The sequence below is a fragment of the Scyliorhinus canicula genome, chromosome 6, assembly GCF_902713615.1.
Source record: "Scyliorhinus canicula chromosome 6, sScyCan1.1, whole genome shotgun sequence".
In the NCBI taxonomy this organism is placed as follows: Eukaryota; Metazoa; Chordata; class Chondrichthyes; order Carcharhiniformes; family Scyliorhinidae; genus Scyliorhinus; species Scyliorhinus canicula.
Genome location: NC_052151.1, coordinates 103,599,949 through 103,616,894, shown reverse-complemented (window position 1 = coordinate 103,616,894; position 16,946 = coordinate 103,599,949). Strand labels below are relative to the sequence as shown.

General features: G+C 39.2%; 1 protein-coding gene across 8 annotated transcripts in view; it reads left to right on the top strand.

Moving 5' to 3' along the window:
• ptprk (protein tyrosine phosphatase receptor type K) overlaps window positions 1-16,946 on the top strand; it is a 740,572-nt gene that overhangs the window by 583,295 nt on the left and 140,331 nt on the right. For 5 of the 8 annotated variants that reach the window (XM_038799790.1, XM_038799789.1, XM_038799787.1 and 2 more), the window contains exons 14-15: window positions 2,216-2,354; window positions 16,411-16,440. In XM_038799790.1, coding sequence (XP_038655718.1) covers window positions 2,216-2,354; window positions 16,411-16,440 — 169 coding nt within the window. The remainder of the gene's footprint in view (window positions 1-2,215; window positions 2,355-16,410; window positions 16,441-16,946) is intronic. The other 3 variants (XM_038799792.1, XM_038799788.1, XM_038799793.1) reach the window with 1 other exon arrangement.

Sequence of the window (16,946 nt, the reverse complement as noted above, 5' to 3'; positions counted from 1 at the left end):
AAAAAATTCACTAGCGAATTCTGTCTCCCCTTTGGGCTGGGTTATTGTCGTCCCATGGAGCCAGGACCAGAAGCGAAAACAGAAATTAAAGCACTAGATTAGCTACTCGACATGTTCTACTCGACATGTTTCTACTTCTGAGTGGTCTTGACAATTGGGGGAGATATCATTGCCAAAACGATCTTCCCAATGGTTACTAGGCCCCTTCCCTGCTGAAACCGAGTGTGAAATTGAAATGGAAGTGACATTCCAGCAGCAGGCTGGGTGCTATCGACACCACCTCACCACCACCCAGGATGGACCTACAGGGGAGCGACAGTATTTTTAGCATTTTACAATCCTGCAGAAAGCTCTTTGATTATAACACATCCTCGAAGTCGTCTGCTTGCCTCAGCAGTGCCCACCTCTCCCAGTGGTGCTGCCAGCTGGACATCCTGGCAGGCCCTCCGAATAGGCTCCTCATCTCATTGGTCTTACCACAGTCTTTGTTTGGACAGTGCTCTCCGAGGCAACTTCTTAACGTTCTGCCTCTCGGAAGATGACAAGCAATATCCAGCCACAACCAATTCTGGGTTCCCAGCTACTAAGTGGGCCCAACACTGGGATCTTGACAGTCCCGACAAAAGCCAGTCTCCATTTTTTGTAGTGTACCACTTGTTGATGATTAAGAAGCAACCTAGGCCACACTGAAAGAGCTGATCAATTTCACCATGGTTATTTGGGTTTTAAAGTTCAGACTGTGCGTGGAAAGAAAGATGGATGTTTGAAACAAGTCCTGTTTCTTTAATAGTAGCTTGGATGTATCACCAGTGTCATTAGCTTGGATCGAATATGCTTACATTTCTTTTACAAAATTGTTTGAAAATGCGTAATTTGGATCGGCTCAGTACATTGCAAAACATCATGCTCGGTTTCACAGGATAAGCTTGCCTTTGCAAGATTATACTTATATTTGCAGCGACAGGTTTATCTTGTGAAATTGAGCACATTAAATTTTGCATATTCCCAAATAAACAAAATTAGCAAATTCATACAGCTCAATGTTACTGTATTCAAGAGCAAAGTGTGTTAAAATTACTTGGTGCTGACTGTATTGTAGAAATTAATTATTCTGACCCAAAACGAAATTATCGGAAAGTGCATTTGGATCGGCCAACATCTCAGTCAGATAGGTTAGCATTTTAGGTGTAACCCTTCATCTCAATAACCCCCACTCACCACATGGTTATGTAACAAATAACTATTATTACTCAAAATGTGATGTGTTTATGACATTATAGATCCATTCAGAAATACTTTGTTTACCATCTACTGTAATGCATAGATTGGTTAGTGTAATTCATCCAAAATACCTAACCATTTCAGTGATCCAGCACCTAAACCAATCCAATGCAATAATTTGTTTTCTCCTGAATGGTGATGTACAATTTTAATTGCTATATTAATTATAGCTTTAACATGCCCATAAGCAGTGCATTTAAGCTAACATTTCCCCACCAGAATTTAATTGAAGCTTCTTTGCTGAAGTAAGTTTAATGGTTACTGTTTATAATAAGAATGCAGTGGCAAAGTCGCTTTAAATTTTCTTTTGAAAATTGATCAAAGTGTCATTATGGATTAGCATATAAATTTTTCTGTGAAAATATTTCTGATCAGTTCATGAACCTGTATGCCAATTGCACCTTATGTATAATTAATGTTGCTTGGCAAAAATACTTCCAAGTTATTATTTGTATCTCCACCTCATCCTTTTAAAACTGATAAATGAGAATTTAAACTGTTTTCACAAGTTCATTTGACATTGGATGTCTCCATGAGAATGGCATTTCAGTATGTAAATTCATACATCTGAAATGCATGATTTCTTAACTGGACCAAATTGAATTATTTTCAATACAAGTTGTGCTGCAAATTTCTATGCAACTACAAAGATTTTTTTAAACCACAATGCTCATGCTATGTCTTTACTTAAATTTCTCACCTTTGTTCTTTATCATTAAAATTATTATTAAAGACATATTTTCTGCTTGTTGAATTGTTAGGGTAGCAGAAAATGTGACATAGCAAAATATAATTGTCACATAAGTGGGATCAAATGTTTTATGAATTGTACCTGGATTTTTGAAGTGTACTGTATGAAAATGACATTAAAGATCATTTCCCTGTCAGCAATAATTACATGCTTTGATGCAAATACTTCTTCTGACTAATTTAGCTGCCACAACTGAAGAACCTGAGGTGGTCCCTGACCCTGTCAAGCAAACTGATCGTGTCGTGAAAATAGCTGGAATCAGTGCTGGAATTCTGGTTTTCATCCTCCTGCTCCTGGTTGTGGTAATGATCGTTAAGAAAAGGTACAGAATTGCTCTAAATGTAATATTGAATAAATGCAACTATTAGTTGACTTTTTAACTTAAAAGCTAATACCTATTCTGAAGCAGTATAAAATAATTGAAAGATACTTGTGTTCTGTCAAATGGCTTGCTTTTCTAAAAAAAACTAGTTCTGACTACAGAATGTAACAAAACTCCACAAAAAAAGAAAAAACTAACTAGAATACATATTGCTTGCATATTTTACTTAAGAAAAGAATGGCTTACACCCATTTCAAAATTACAAAAGGATGTAAACTTGGCCAGTTCTTGAGATGCACGTTATTAATTACATACATTCGGTAAATTTTTTGCGGTCCCAGGTCCCAAAATGGTTACTTCTTTACATATGGACTTGCTTCTCAACCAACATAGCTTGACCTTTACAAAAGGAAGTGATTACTTTGTCTGAAAACTTAAGTAGTTTTCTGACACATTGCTGATGGGGAATCCTGCCGGGAAATGTGAGATTTTCCAACCAGTCACATTAATTGAATTTCAGATAAGCCCTTCCAGTGAGTAAAGCTCCCCATCAGGAGAGCACAGCAGAAAGTTACCCCTTTAGCTCTTTGAAAGTCAGACATTTCCATGAACACTGAAAGGAGACACAGCCGGCCAAACATTATGCCTTTTTCTGTGGTTGAGATAGTCAACGCCTTTGTGAGCTGCATAAATGCAATGAGGAAGGGACAGAGTTTCCTGTAAATTAATAACTTAATTTGATAAAATACTTTGAGATTAAGCAAGGAAGAATAAAGAAGGAGAGATACTGGCTTGGTTCACCAACTGAGTGTGACAGAATTACTTGAGTATCGGGAGGAAACAATATCAAGAAGACAGTGGAAGGAGACTGGTATAAGTAAGGAAGAGAGAAGAATTCGAGCAAGACGAGATGGAAAATGGTCAGGAGATAAATGGGATATGGTTGTAGGGAGCTGATTGCAAAGCAGGGAGCGAAGACAGCTATTTGGCTATCGTGTACCTAACTTACACAAGTAACCAGAGGGAGATTCTTTTTAAAACAGCCTTTATTTCCAGCTATAGCATGGGAGCTAGTCATCCATGTGGTGTGCCAGCTCCCAGAACAAAGAAATACAGTGGCAATTATACCTTTTGCTTATCATAGAATTCCTACTGTGCAGAAGGAGGCCATTCGGCTCATAGAGTCTGCACCGATCCTCTGAAAGAGCACCCTTCCTAGACCCACTCCCCCATGCGCCAGTAACCCCAACTTATCTTTTGAACACTAAGGGCAATTTATCATGGCCAATTCAACTAGCCTGCACATCTTTGGGAGGAAACTGGAGCACCCAGAGGAAACCCACGCAGACACTGGAGGAAGATACAAACTCCATACAGTCAGCCAAGGCTGAAATTGAACCCGGTCCCTGGCGCTGTGAGACAGCAGTGCTAATCACTGTGCCACCATGCCACCCTATTATCTTGGTGATTTGCATATACCAATAAAAAATATAGATTTGATCTAAGTTAATAAATATCCAATTACAGTTCGTAATTCTGATTACTTCATTTATATCACGTTAGTATGCTTGAACAATTACAATTTTCCTATGCTTCCCTAATTACAATATCCAGTTACTAACAAGGCATCTATACACAGTTCATACTCCCAGCAAACACACACATTTGTGGTCCTTGACTGTCTGTTATTCTATGCAGTGACTTATTGTGGCCTACCCAAACATGTCTGCAATCCTTGACTATTACCTGGAGCAGAGACTGAACAATGGTGCCCCTGTGGTCTATTCAAATCTTCCCCTATTTTTACCACTTCCATGGCTGTGTAACTTTGACAGTCTCACAGTAGAGTGCCGTTGTACACAATGATTTTAACCCCTTCACCCTGCACCATAAGCCATCTGATGGTCCAGTTTAAATTGGAGACTTTGGATGGTTCCAACTCTCTTAGCAGAACAGTTACCAAGAAAAGAAGGAATTAAACCATATCTAACAGCTGGGTAACTATAATACTGAAAACTGCTATATCCCCCTCCTCCAACTCACCTCAGTGCAAACCCCCCTCCCCTATTGAACCCCACCTCCCAGCCGCCCTTCAACCACAACCGCCCAACCATCTGACCCCATCTGATCACTAATGGCCCCCTCACCCTGACCCTCCCCTTATCACCATAACCCTGCTCACACTTAACTTGCACAGTCACCTTCTCCCTGGCTTGTTGAAATGACTGTGACATGCTTTATGGCCGCTAGTACCATAAACCGGGGAGTGCGATGAGTGAGGGGGGGAGAGGGGAAAAGGCGGTTGGTGGGGAGGAGAAAGAGGGAAAAGGGGATATGGGGAGGTGGGGGGGAGGGGGAAAAGAGGAGGGGGTGGGGATGAGGGATGGGGGGGAAAGGGGGTTGGGGAAGGAGAAGAGATGGGGAGGGGAAGAGAAGGGGTGGATGGGAAGAGGAGGGGGTGGATGGGAAGAGGAGGGGTGGATGGGAAGAGGAGGGGGTGGATGGGAAGAGGAAGGAGGGGGTGGGGGAGGGGAAGAGGAGGATGGGGTGCGGGAGGGGAAGAGGAGGGTGGGGAGGGGAAGAGGAGGATGGGGTGCGGGAGGGGAAGAGGAGGATGGGGTGTGGGAGGGGAAGAGGAGGGTTGGTGGGGGGGTAGAGGAGGGGAAGCAGAGGTGGGGGAGGGGAAGAGGAAGTGGGGGGAAGACGTGGGGGGGAAGGGGAAGACGAGGGGGGAGGAGAAGACGAGGTGGGGGAGGGGAAGAGGAGGTGGGGAGGGGAAGAGGAGGTGGGGGAGGGGAAGAGGAGGTGGTGGGAGGAGAAGAGGAGGTGGGGGCAGGGGAAGTGAAGAGGAGGTGGGGGGGAGGGGAAGAGGAGGGGGGGGTGGAAGAGTAGGGGGGAAGAGGAGGGAGGAGTCCGAAGCTATTGCCCTATGCCAGGGAGGGGAGAGAGATGTCTTTATAGACCTGTATCCTAACTAAAAATACAGTCAGAGGATTACAAGCATGAATTCAGGTGAGAAGCAAAATGTAGCTTGAGTGGGGTGTGAAATAGGGTTTGGAACAAAGGGCAGCCAGATTCCAGAGAGGAGCAGGGCCATGCAATATGTAAGGGCTGAAAATCTACAGTCCTGTTCTGCAACTTCAGAACTAATGCAGATCTTATGTGTGAGGCCTGAAATCAGGTAATTTCAATGTGCGATTGGCTAAGAAGCCATGTCCGAACATAGGAACAGGAGTAGGTCATTTAGCTGCTTAGGCCTGTTCTGCTATTCAGTGAGATCAGGGCTGACCTGAAACCTAATTCCATATAACTGGACTTCCATATACCCTCATATCTTTGCTTGACAAAAATATACCAATCTCAGACTTTAAATTAAGAATTGATCCAGTATCAATTGCAATTTATGGAAGAGAATTCAAAATGACTGCCACCTTTTGAGTGGAGAATTGTTTCCTAACTTCACTCCTGACAGGTTTGGCTCTAATATCCAGACTACACCCCTTGTCCTAAAATTGCCAAAGAGCTGAAATAGTTTATCTCTGCCTGCTTTGTGTTAAAATTAATATCTTCCTGCACAGGCCAAGCACAGTTTGGCTCCTTTCTCTGTCTCACCAAAGAAGTTTAAATGGCTCGCACATTTTAAATGACCAGACTACTGACAGCCAAAAAACGGAAACTTGGAATGCAAGCTTCAGTTTGTTTAATCTCTACATTAATCCTTGGAGTCCAGGTATTATTCTGGCAAATCTACACAGAACTCAGCTAACGGCTAACATGTCCTTCTTAAGATGTAGTAACAGGGTGACCAATCCCATCTGAGCAATTTAAGGAACACTTTGTCATCAACCTGAACCAGTAACATCCATTTGGGGGGGGGGGTTGGGGAAAGTGGAGTGGAGCGCATGTTGTCAGTTGTAAGAGCAGGCGGTGGCTCTGCCAGAGCCATAAGCGCACTGGAGGCATGTACCAGTTACTGCCGCCTCTCTGGAACCGGGAAGGCATGCCACTGAGTTGAGATCTTGGTGCACACATGCAGAAGTGTACTGCGCATGTGCAAAATTCACCATTGCAAAATAGGGGGCAAACGGTGTCCCACATGGCAGCAACATGAGGTGATTGAAGGGACAATCCCGTATTCATGGGGACAGTTGGTCACTGTATAGTGCCCAGAACGTCTCACAAAATTCCTAACCAGGGCGTTGTGTAGCTGAAGCATAGCTTCTAATTCTTGTTTGCCAGTTCTTTAGATGTAAATGTCAGCATTCAATTAGCCTTCTTGATTTTATTTCTTGTACCTTTTCAAGACATTGTAATGGTCTACATACCTGGACCCACAAGTCTTTTTGAGTCACCACACTCTAGATTTTCAACATTTTGAAAATTTCCTGTTTTATCCTTTTTAGGTCCAAAGTGAAAATATTTCACATGTCTCAGTTTTTGCCCATTCAGATTATCTATCAATAATACCTCTTTGTAAGTTATACATTTCATAAAATGCCACTTTCTTTATGTCATCAACAAATTTAAAGATGTGGCTTTCTGTGCCATCATTTAAGTCATTAATAAATGCAGTAAATAGTTGAGGCTACAACACAGAATCTTGCAGAACGACACTAACCACATCCTGCTCATTCTCATATCTGCCTATTTGCTTACTCTTTGTCTCTTGTCGTTCTGCCAATATCCTAACCAGGTCAATAATTTGCCTTCATTTCCATGACCTTCAGCATTATCTAACCATTTCTTATGAGGGAATTTATTAAATGCCTTCCAGAAATCTCATCCACAGTCATTATCCTGTCCAAAAATATTTAGTCAGATTCATCAGTCTTGAATACATTTTACAAATCCACGCTGGCTATCTCTATCAACTCAAAATTTTCAAGGTGTTCAGCCACCCCATTTTAACCCAGAGTGATGTGCACAGTTTTCCAATCTAAAGGAATGGTTCTTGAATCTTGACATTGAAAATTATAGTTAGGGCAGCTGTAATGTCTCACCAACTTATTTTAAAATCTTGGAAGGAAACTGTCTGGTTCTGAGGATTTATCACACTTTTGTGCTCTTATTTTCTTCATGGCATTTACTTCATTAAGTTATTTTTAGTGAATTCCTGTCCAGGTTCTGAATTAGCTTTCATGGGATGTCTGGCATACTGACTTGCTCCTCTATTGTCAACATTGATGCAAAGTAATTATTCAGATTGTTAACCATTTCCTTTCCTTCATGACAATATCACCATTCTGTTTTCAAAGGTGCACAGAAGGAAGCCATTCAGCCCACCATCACTAAGCTGCCACTGCCACTTTGAAAGTTCACTTGTGCTTAGTCCCTCATTCCTGCTTTATGGCCGTAATGCCAAGTTCCTACCTTCCAGTACCTTTTTACAATTATTTATGGAATTTCCTTCCACTGCCTATTCAGATAAAATGTTGCAGATCTCGCTCAGTGAAAACATTTCTTCCCTTCTCCCCTCCAGATTTCTTGCCAATTACTTTAAATTTTTGACCTCTGGTTATTGAATCATCTATCAACATATCACTCTTGAAAACCTCCACAATGTCATGTCATAACCTTTTCTGTTCCAAGGAGGATAGTCCATACTTTGTCAGCCTCGCCTCATAACTGAACTCCTGCATTCCTGACATCATCCGGGTGTAGGTTGTGATTTTGTTTGTGTGGTTTTTGATGTCCCTAACAAGTTTCTTTTCATACTCCCTTGTTGTTGCTCTGGCGATCTGTTTTTCCACTCTTTGTTGGTCTTTATATATTTTCAAGTTGTCAGGATCTGTGCTTTTCTTTTTGTTGCATTTTTATATATTTTTCCTTTGGGTTCATGTTGTCTTTGACCTCTTTTTGTCTCCAAGGAATGTGGAGCTCTTCTTGCCCCTCAGGAAAATAAACTGGTTCTGATAACAATTATTTTTTTGAACACCTCATATTGATATTCTCATACTTGCCCATTAACGGATTTGCCCAGTTTACCGTGAACATCTCTGTCTCATCCCATTGAAGGCAACCTTGTCTAAATTTACGATCTTGGTAGCTGTTTTGCATTTCTTACTTTCAAAAAATGTTGAATATCTTCATATTGCTATCTAATAAATGGTCATTCCTGTTCGGCTGTTCACGAAATCAGGCTCACTACACATTACTAAATTTAATATGACATGCTCCCTATTGGCTGTGGGATATATTGACGCAGAAAACTGTCCTGGACACACAGAAATTCACTAGTTTTCACACATATGCTAATCCACTTATCCAAAATTATATGGGAAAAATAAAATCCAATCCCCCATTCGAGCAATTTCTGCATTTGGAGAATCTACTCAGCTGCTACCAGGAGTCTTGTACACAATGCCCACGATGATCTTAAATCCTTTTTTATTTCTTAATTCTACCTATAATGTATCCACTCACCTAATCTTTACTTATTATGATCTCTCATTATGTCCTCTTTTATCATTGAAGTGATTTCATTATTAATCACTAAGACTACCTCTTCCCTTACACTCTACTCTTGAATAAAGGGAATTTATGCCAGAATATCTCTGTACCTCTCCATACTTATCCAAAGCTCACACCTGTTTTGGGGTATGAAGTAGGCTCTCTGGTCTTTCTGAAATTATTTTAACTGTGTCAAATTCAACCTGACCATTCCTCACAAATCTAAATAAGCTTGACTTCCATAGGGGAAGTCAAATTGTTCTGTTCAAATAGCATCTTTCCAATTCACAGCTGTGGTGTCTCAAACACCCAGTTTTTAATCCTTTTCTTGTGAAATACACTTTAATTGATGTAAAGGACCCAGGCAGGGTTGCCAGCTCTGGTAATGTTTGTAGCTGGAGGCTATATTGCATGTCCTCTCATCTTCAGCTACCCCAAACGTTCCCACTATTAGTTGCCACACATCTCAGCTTTCAGGCACTAACAAGAAAGCCAACAGGCTGTTCAATACCGACTTGGATGATTCTTGATAGTCAGTCAAATGCTGTTTGTTCTATATCTGGAATATTTTCATGGCTAAAAAATAACATTGTACAAAGATATTAGAAAAATGTGTTTTTTTGTTCAATGCCCTATGGGTTTTCTCCTCAATTTTCCCATCCCTCTTTCTAAAGATTAATCTTAATTCTGGAGCTTCCAGCACAGTCCTGGAGAGTTGACAACTCTTGCCTGAGATAAAGTCAACAATACCTATTCTTATGCAAGGTTATAAATCCTAAGTGCCATAATCTTTCATTTCTCTTTACAGATGTTGACTAACTTGCTCTATATTTCCAACATTATATTTGCAATTTATTTCCTTTTCTTTGTCAATAATGTCTCATTTTATTTTGTTCTATTTAAAAAACACAATACATCACAAAAGTGATAGTAACATATACATACAGTCCATTGGACCTCTTGACTAATTCCAGTTAAAACAATTTTTAAAAAAATATAATCTTTATTGTCATAAGTAAGCATACATTAACACACCAATGAAGTTACTGTGAAAAGCCCCTAGTCGCCACATTCCGGGGCCTGTTCGGGTACACTGGGAGAATTCAGAATGTCCAATTCACCTAACAACACATCTTTCGGGACTTGTGGGAAGAAACCAGAGCACCCGGAGAAATCCCACCAGGACACAGGGAGAACGTACAGACTCCGCGCAGACAGTAACCCAAGCTGGGAATCGAACCTGGGACCCTGGTGCTGTGAAGCAACAGTGCTATCCATCGTGCTGCTGTGCCACCCATAATTCTAAGATGTTGGTTTTGGAGTGTACAGATTTATGGTACTTTTGCTTTCACTTACACAAGATGCACAAGTCCCCAATATAAGATTTTGTTGTATCTTCGAAACAAATTCAAAGCCACCACAATCTAAGATTAGTTACAAAAATACTGCAATGTGAGCAGTAGTCCCATTATGTTACAAAAGATAACCATACGTACAACTACCAACAGATTATCAATCCTTGTCGATAGTAGGATAGTGAGAAAGCTGGCCAAGTCATCTCTTCCTTCCTGCAGCCTAATGTTACATTATTCATATGATCCACCCAAGTTATAGAACATTTTTATACCTGCTTATTCCAGGGGTGGATCTCTATCTTATAAGACCTGATTGTCATGAAAAGATTCTCATTAATACATCATATCCAAAAGGACGTTGAGTTCTTTGAAACTATAGTTTTAACACCGGACCTGTAACTCAGTTGCTAATCACATAAATCGAAGGTAGTTTCCAAGCTCTACCTTAACAGGCCCAGGTTCGATAAAACGCCTGGGAAACCATGGCACCTTTGTTTTCTTTAGCAGCTACAGTCGCATAAATTCACTTGTCTAAATCTTTCCCTTTCTGTAAAGAGACAATTTGGAGCATTCTGTTTTACTTTTTAAGATGTGTCTTGACCTCTCAAAGGATACTGGTCAAAATTTGGGTCAACCTTTGAGTTTCATCAAACTACATTAAACCTATGTTTTTCCATGATTTAGGAGGGTGTGTTGCAGATATTTCACTTTCTTTTGTTGTACCTCATTTACTTGGCTGTTTTCCTCTCCCAGGTTACATGGCTGCTGGAGGATAGGAATCTCTTTTTAGGCTTCAGCCATCAACAGTCTGGCATGAACTTTTTAGGCCAGCTAGTCTTTTCTTGCCCTCTGTTTTCATATGTTTCAATAAATAAGTATCCTTCGTCGTTTAATCGTCCAAAGGATTTTGCTATGCATTTTCTGCAACTATTTTGTTTTCTTTATTCAAACATGGGATGTGGCTGGGCCAGCATTTGTTTTCCATCCCTGAAGGCATTTAAGAGTCAACCGCACTGCTGTGGTGTGGGTTTAGCGTCACATATAAGCCACCCAAGGTAAGGATGGTAGATTTCCTTCCCTAAAGGACATTAATTTACAGGATGGGTTTTTACGACAATAGACAATGGTTTTCATGGCTATCATGAGACTTTTAATTCCAGATTTTTATTGAATTCCAATCTCACCAACTGCCCTGGTGGTATTCGAACCCTGATCCCCAGCCCATTACCCTGGATCTCTGGATTACTAGACTAGTGGCAATACCATTATGCCATTCCCTCCCTTGCCCTGGTAAATTGGAATGTATGGAAATACAGGGCCTTAAAAGACTTGATTGCACCTGGCCAGTTCTAAAAACGAATGCCACTCAAATAATTCAAATGCCCCATGCAGTCCTTCAAATATCTAGCCAATAGTTAATTGAATCTACATTCATTGATTCCCTCAGTGGCATGCCCTATCTGCTGCATTAAGTAGTTAAATCTAAATAGTGTGCTTGCCCTCTCCTATGCTTGAGGTCAAATTCTAGTGTATGTCACAACCTCAAATACACCATCAGCATCATGTGGTTCCACAAGCCTCAGCCAACCTTGAAAATATTATGGGGATTCAATTTAATCTATCTCCCTTACCCTTTCTGGGAACCAGAGTAAAACATTCAACGTCTTCCTTTAACTTAGCCTATGCCTGGTGTCAGTTTTGTTGTCTTTTTCTGAAATGCCTGGATGTTTTATAATGCAGTGAATAAGACTGTACACCAGGTACTGTGGATGTATTTACAGCACATGGACTGCAGGGGTTGAAGGAGGCAGCTCACCAGCATCTTCTCAAGGGAAATTATGTCTGGGCAACTCGTGAAAGAATAAAAAAAGGTGTATTTGTAAAGGAGCGGTAATATAACGGTTATATTACTGGACTAGTAGTACAGAAACCCGGACTAAGGGTCCAAAAATACGAGTTAAGTAAATACATGTGGAGTAAAGAAACTATCATGAAAAATACCCAATAGTCATGGAAACCTATTTAAACTAATGTCTTTCAGGGGAAGAAATTTGTAACCTCTCGGCAGGCCTGGCCTTTGTGACTCAAGACCAAGTGAATGTGCTTGACTTTTAACTGCTTCTAAAATTGCCTAGCAGGCCACTCAGTTAATTGCAATTAGGGTTGGGCATTAACCTTTGGCCTTGCCAGCGATGCCCATATCCCATTAATACATTTAAAATACATGCTCATCACCACCTGTGATGTTTTCTCCACACAAGCTGTACTTGCTGAAATCCAGTTACCTCATTACAGTTGACTATTGGCATCAGTGAGCTATTCACCAATTCATTCATGTCCCGTATTTACTATATGTTCATTGTTAATTTGCCTCACTTGATCATATTGCCTTGAATTTGTCCATCTTAAAATCATTCAACTCTCAAGCCCCTTGCACAACCTTTGCAAAATCCCTTTGTTTTTATGTTCTTATGTAATTTCCTTCCTATATTTTCTTGCATATTGGCACAAATCTTGCATTGCTAATGATGTTAAGACTGTCAACATTTTATCCCATTGAAACTGACAAAGTTCCAGTGTCTGCACATGTGCATGATAGCATAGCAACCCAGATGTTGCTGAGGGTGATTTAACACTCCTTCACCTGATCCACCATTAAGGTTCTCTGAGAACACAGTCTCGGGAAATCCATGAATTGACAGAAGCTTCCGCTTCTGTGCGTTATGTTTTGCTATTAAAACCGATGCAAAATTGACACATTGAATGAGGTGTAATTAGGTTTGTAATTGTGTATTGGTTTCATAATTATTACTAACACACTCACTGCTCCTGAAAATCTAATTTTATTGCTATTGAATGTCAAATTTCTACGTATACGGTAACATTTTGAAATTGAAATTTGTTTATATTGAAATTTCAGCTTCAATCTTAATCCTGTTATGATCCCAGTTGTTGTTATAACTGGACAGAAAGATCCCGGAATGGAATCCGAGCTTGAAAAATCATAACTTTTATTTTTATTTATAAAACTTGGAGGAACAGAGTCACAGGAGCGCTAAATAGTTTTAACAAGTTATTAAACATGAAAAAATAGGATTATGAAACAATACGTCTTTACGACCCTCTTACCTTAATAATTACACACAGTTTTAGGTTAACATGAATTGGAAAGTACATCTTAATCTACAATAGTTCCATCAGTACATTGGCTGTGGTCAAAAATACATACACTCTGCTCTGAACCCAAGTTAGTGTCTGTAGTTTTCTCCTCACAGCCCCCCCAGATGATTGTCACAAATGTTTCCAAATTCCTCTCCCAGGATTTTACACCACCCTCTTTTACAATTTCTTTGTCTTGACTACTGTGCAAGCCGCTTGCAAATGCTTTAACTCTCAATTCCAAAATCATTAAAAGGGCATCAGGTGTTTGATTTACCTTTGAAGGCTGCTGTCTCACTTTAAATATGGTTACTGTAATTGTCTCAGAACACTGTTTACTCTTCCTTGAATTCTTCTGAACCCTTGGCCTATTTTCATTGAACTCCAGACTTCTCTTCATTTGTCCAGTTTCCTTATCTAGCTGGACTTCAGATTTCCAGTAGCTGTTTTTTTAACCATTACTCCATAGTATGGCCTTTCTTCTAACAAGGCTGAGAGAGATGTTCCCTCTTTAGGCTTCTAAAAGTACTGCTTCTAACAGCTGTGAGAACTGCCTTCTCTCTCACTACCTATCTCCAATAGCTATCAAATTAGCTAAACTAAATCACAAAAGTGTCTCTACCTTACAAGGCCCCAGTTGCTAAGGAACCACTGCTGGTTTATTTGTTCTGCACATCATAGCCCCCTCTAAGCACAATAGAAACACATTGAAACGCAACCAATCCCCACCTTTTGTCTGCACAAACACCTTTTGTCCAGCATGAATCTAACTTTAGGTTTTACTCTTCCAGGCACAGAAACATTAAATTAAACCCAAATAAAACTGCACTTTTTCTAATGTTAACCAACACAAATCTCTTAAAACTACCTTTCATTTCCTATCATTTCTTCTTGAAACCTGAAAACTTCAATTAGAAATAAAAGAAGAATTACTTGAAACTTTCATTGCTTACACTGAGAATATTTCCGTGTAATTGGCTGCTTGGTGACATTGCTATTGCAAGTCTGGCCCCTTGATTCAACACAAAATTTAAACTGCCATCAGGAAAGGGGAAATCTGCGCTGCAGAGATCTGAAAGCAAGGAAGAGTGCATTTGCTTCACTGCTGACTGCAAAGTAAAGCCCATAAAATGTGATAATTTCCTGATATCCTGCTTATTTTGATATCATACAATAAAATTGTCACATTGCGAAACATAGTCATATAATGGCAATGGCGTAATTACAATGCTGCAAAGTATTTTTTGGCATCTGAGCTTTATCATTGAAGTACATTCAACTTATGTTTTAATTGTCCACTTTATTGATTCATGCTTTATATCCATTTATCTATTAATATATCCATTTTACCAATATTAATCAAGTGAATATTAAACTAAAAGATTTAGGTTGAAAATCATGTAATTTTATAGTCTTAAATTGTAGAATCACCCAATTTAAACCACAGAAGGAAGCTATTTCGACCACTTTGGCTCAGTAATTTTGCTTTTCGGCTTACTATTCAAATCACATTTTTACTGTTCCTCTTGTATTTGGCCTTTCCAGGCCATTCACAAAGTCCTGTGCAAATGACTCTCTACTCGTGCATTTGCCAGATGAACTTTCCACATTGCACCGTCTTCGGGGGAAATAAGGTTTTTAACTCTCTTTTCCCCTGTCTCCACCCCTCTCATCTGCTGGTGCAATCTTCAGTTTCAGCTCCTTGTTACTAAACTAAGAATTTGTGGAAACAATCAATTACTAATTCTCCACTCAAAATATTCAAACATTGGAGTCATCTCTTGACTTCTATTCCAGTTAAAAATGTTCATTTTTTGACCCATTTTTGAGCCCAAAGGCATTTACCTATTTATCTGCTTCCTGCCTGCGAGACATCTCTCTTGCTGTGTGACTATGCCCTCTTTAATGTCATATTAAACAAGTCTCTTAAATGGCACCTTATCAAACTTCCTTTGAAAATACATACAAGCAATATATATCTACCTCATTCTGTTTGTGCATTTACTGTTTCCTCCAGATATTCAGTTTGAGAAGAATGGCCAGCTATTTAAAGATCTATGATAACTGCGCTGGCTTCTCATCATATGTATCAATCCAATACATGTTGTTAATTCTTGAATCGATTTATGCCATTTTCTTTGTTCATTTGCTTTCAAATCCTGCTGATGGTATTTAACTCTCCCAAAGCAACTAGGGACTATATTGATATGTTCAAAGTATTTAAAGACCAACTGAAAACTTTAATCAATGTTCTGAGTTAGTTGATTAGTGTTGGACAAAAGTACATTGGCAGGAATGAACAGCGAAGGATCTTGTTGTCAGTGAGAGCGAGTTATTAAAGAATTTTTATATATTGGTAAAACTTACAGAATAAATAGGTACTTTTTTTGGCTTGGTTGAAATTGAAATGGTATTTAAGTGCATCAATCCTATTGCAAGGTTAATTAAGAGGGGGAAAATAGTTGTTCATTTGGAAAATGTCAGTTGAGTCAAAATCATTAAAAAAACGTTTTAGCCAGTGAGTGATTTCAAGCTAATCAACTGATCATCAATGTTGACCTCTTGTCTGGCATGATCATCTACATGACATTGCTGTAATTGATGGTGGTTAAAGTGACTTTGTTATTTTTTACCTGGAATGTTCACTTTCATTGAACTAATATTTCTGCACAAAACATATTAATTAATTATTCTGCCCAAGTGCATAATTTCACTCTTTGTATTTACTTATATTATTTCAAGTTTTTTTTCTTGTTGCGAGATGAGTTCCCAATAAAGACAAATGAGCAATTCTGCTATGTTGTATCGTGCATGTAAGAAAAGTGCAATCAATTTTAATTATTCACTTATGTTGTTTAATGACTGATATCTGGGATGTAATTGTCCACTTTCATTCTGTGGCCATTATTTTTATTTTATTTGCAACCACTTAATTGCATGGAATATAAGATTTTTGCATGATTGTTTGCAGTAAAATGCTAACAAAAGATGATCAGTATCAGATACAGCTAGCATTTGCTTTGTTGATTGTAACTGATTCCACACTTTTATTCACCAATAATTTTTTCTTCACTGTCTGATTTGCTTGCCAGGAGGAGCTACTATTCTTATTCTTATTACCTGTAAGTAGACAATAGAGGCAAGTCTGTTGTTATTTTAAAGGTAATGGGTTTGTTGAGTACAAATTATAAGTTTTGACACAAATGGTCCTGTCCTGAATCCAGTAGGTTGCTGAGAAATACACAAACTAAATCTTATTTTATTCAATTTGAGGATTTATTTAAAAACAGGAAGCCTACAAATCATTTCAATATGTTCATTAAGTGATACCTTAGTTAAAAAATTGAAGTTACATTTATTTTACTTTAGTTGTAGTCCAAAATGTATGTTGTTTACACTTGACCTTGATACGGTAATGGAAAACTTAACTAAAATTAGTCTTTATAGTTGCTCTGTTATAGCTGTAATTGTTCAATGTCCATATGCATATCATGGCTGGTTATCCTCTTGGGCTTCCAAAAAGTGTTGCCTTTACAGAATTACATTTTTAAGACAACAAGCTCTATACTAGATGTGATAGATAGCTCTTCACTTGTTAGATTGGCTTCAGTGCAATGCTTCATTTTAC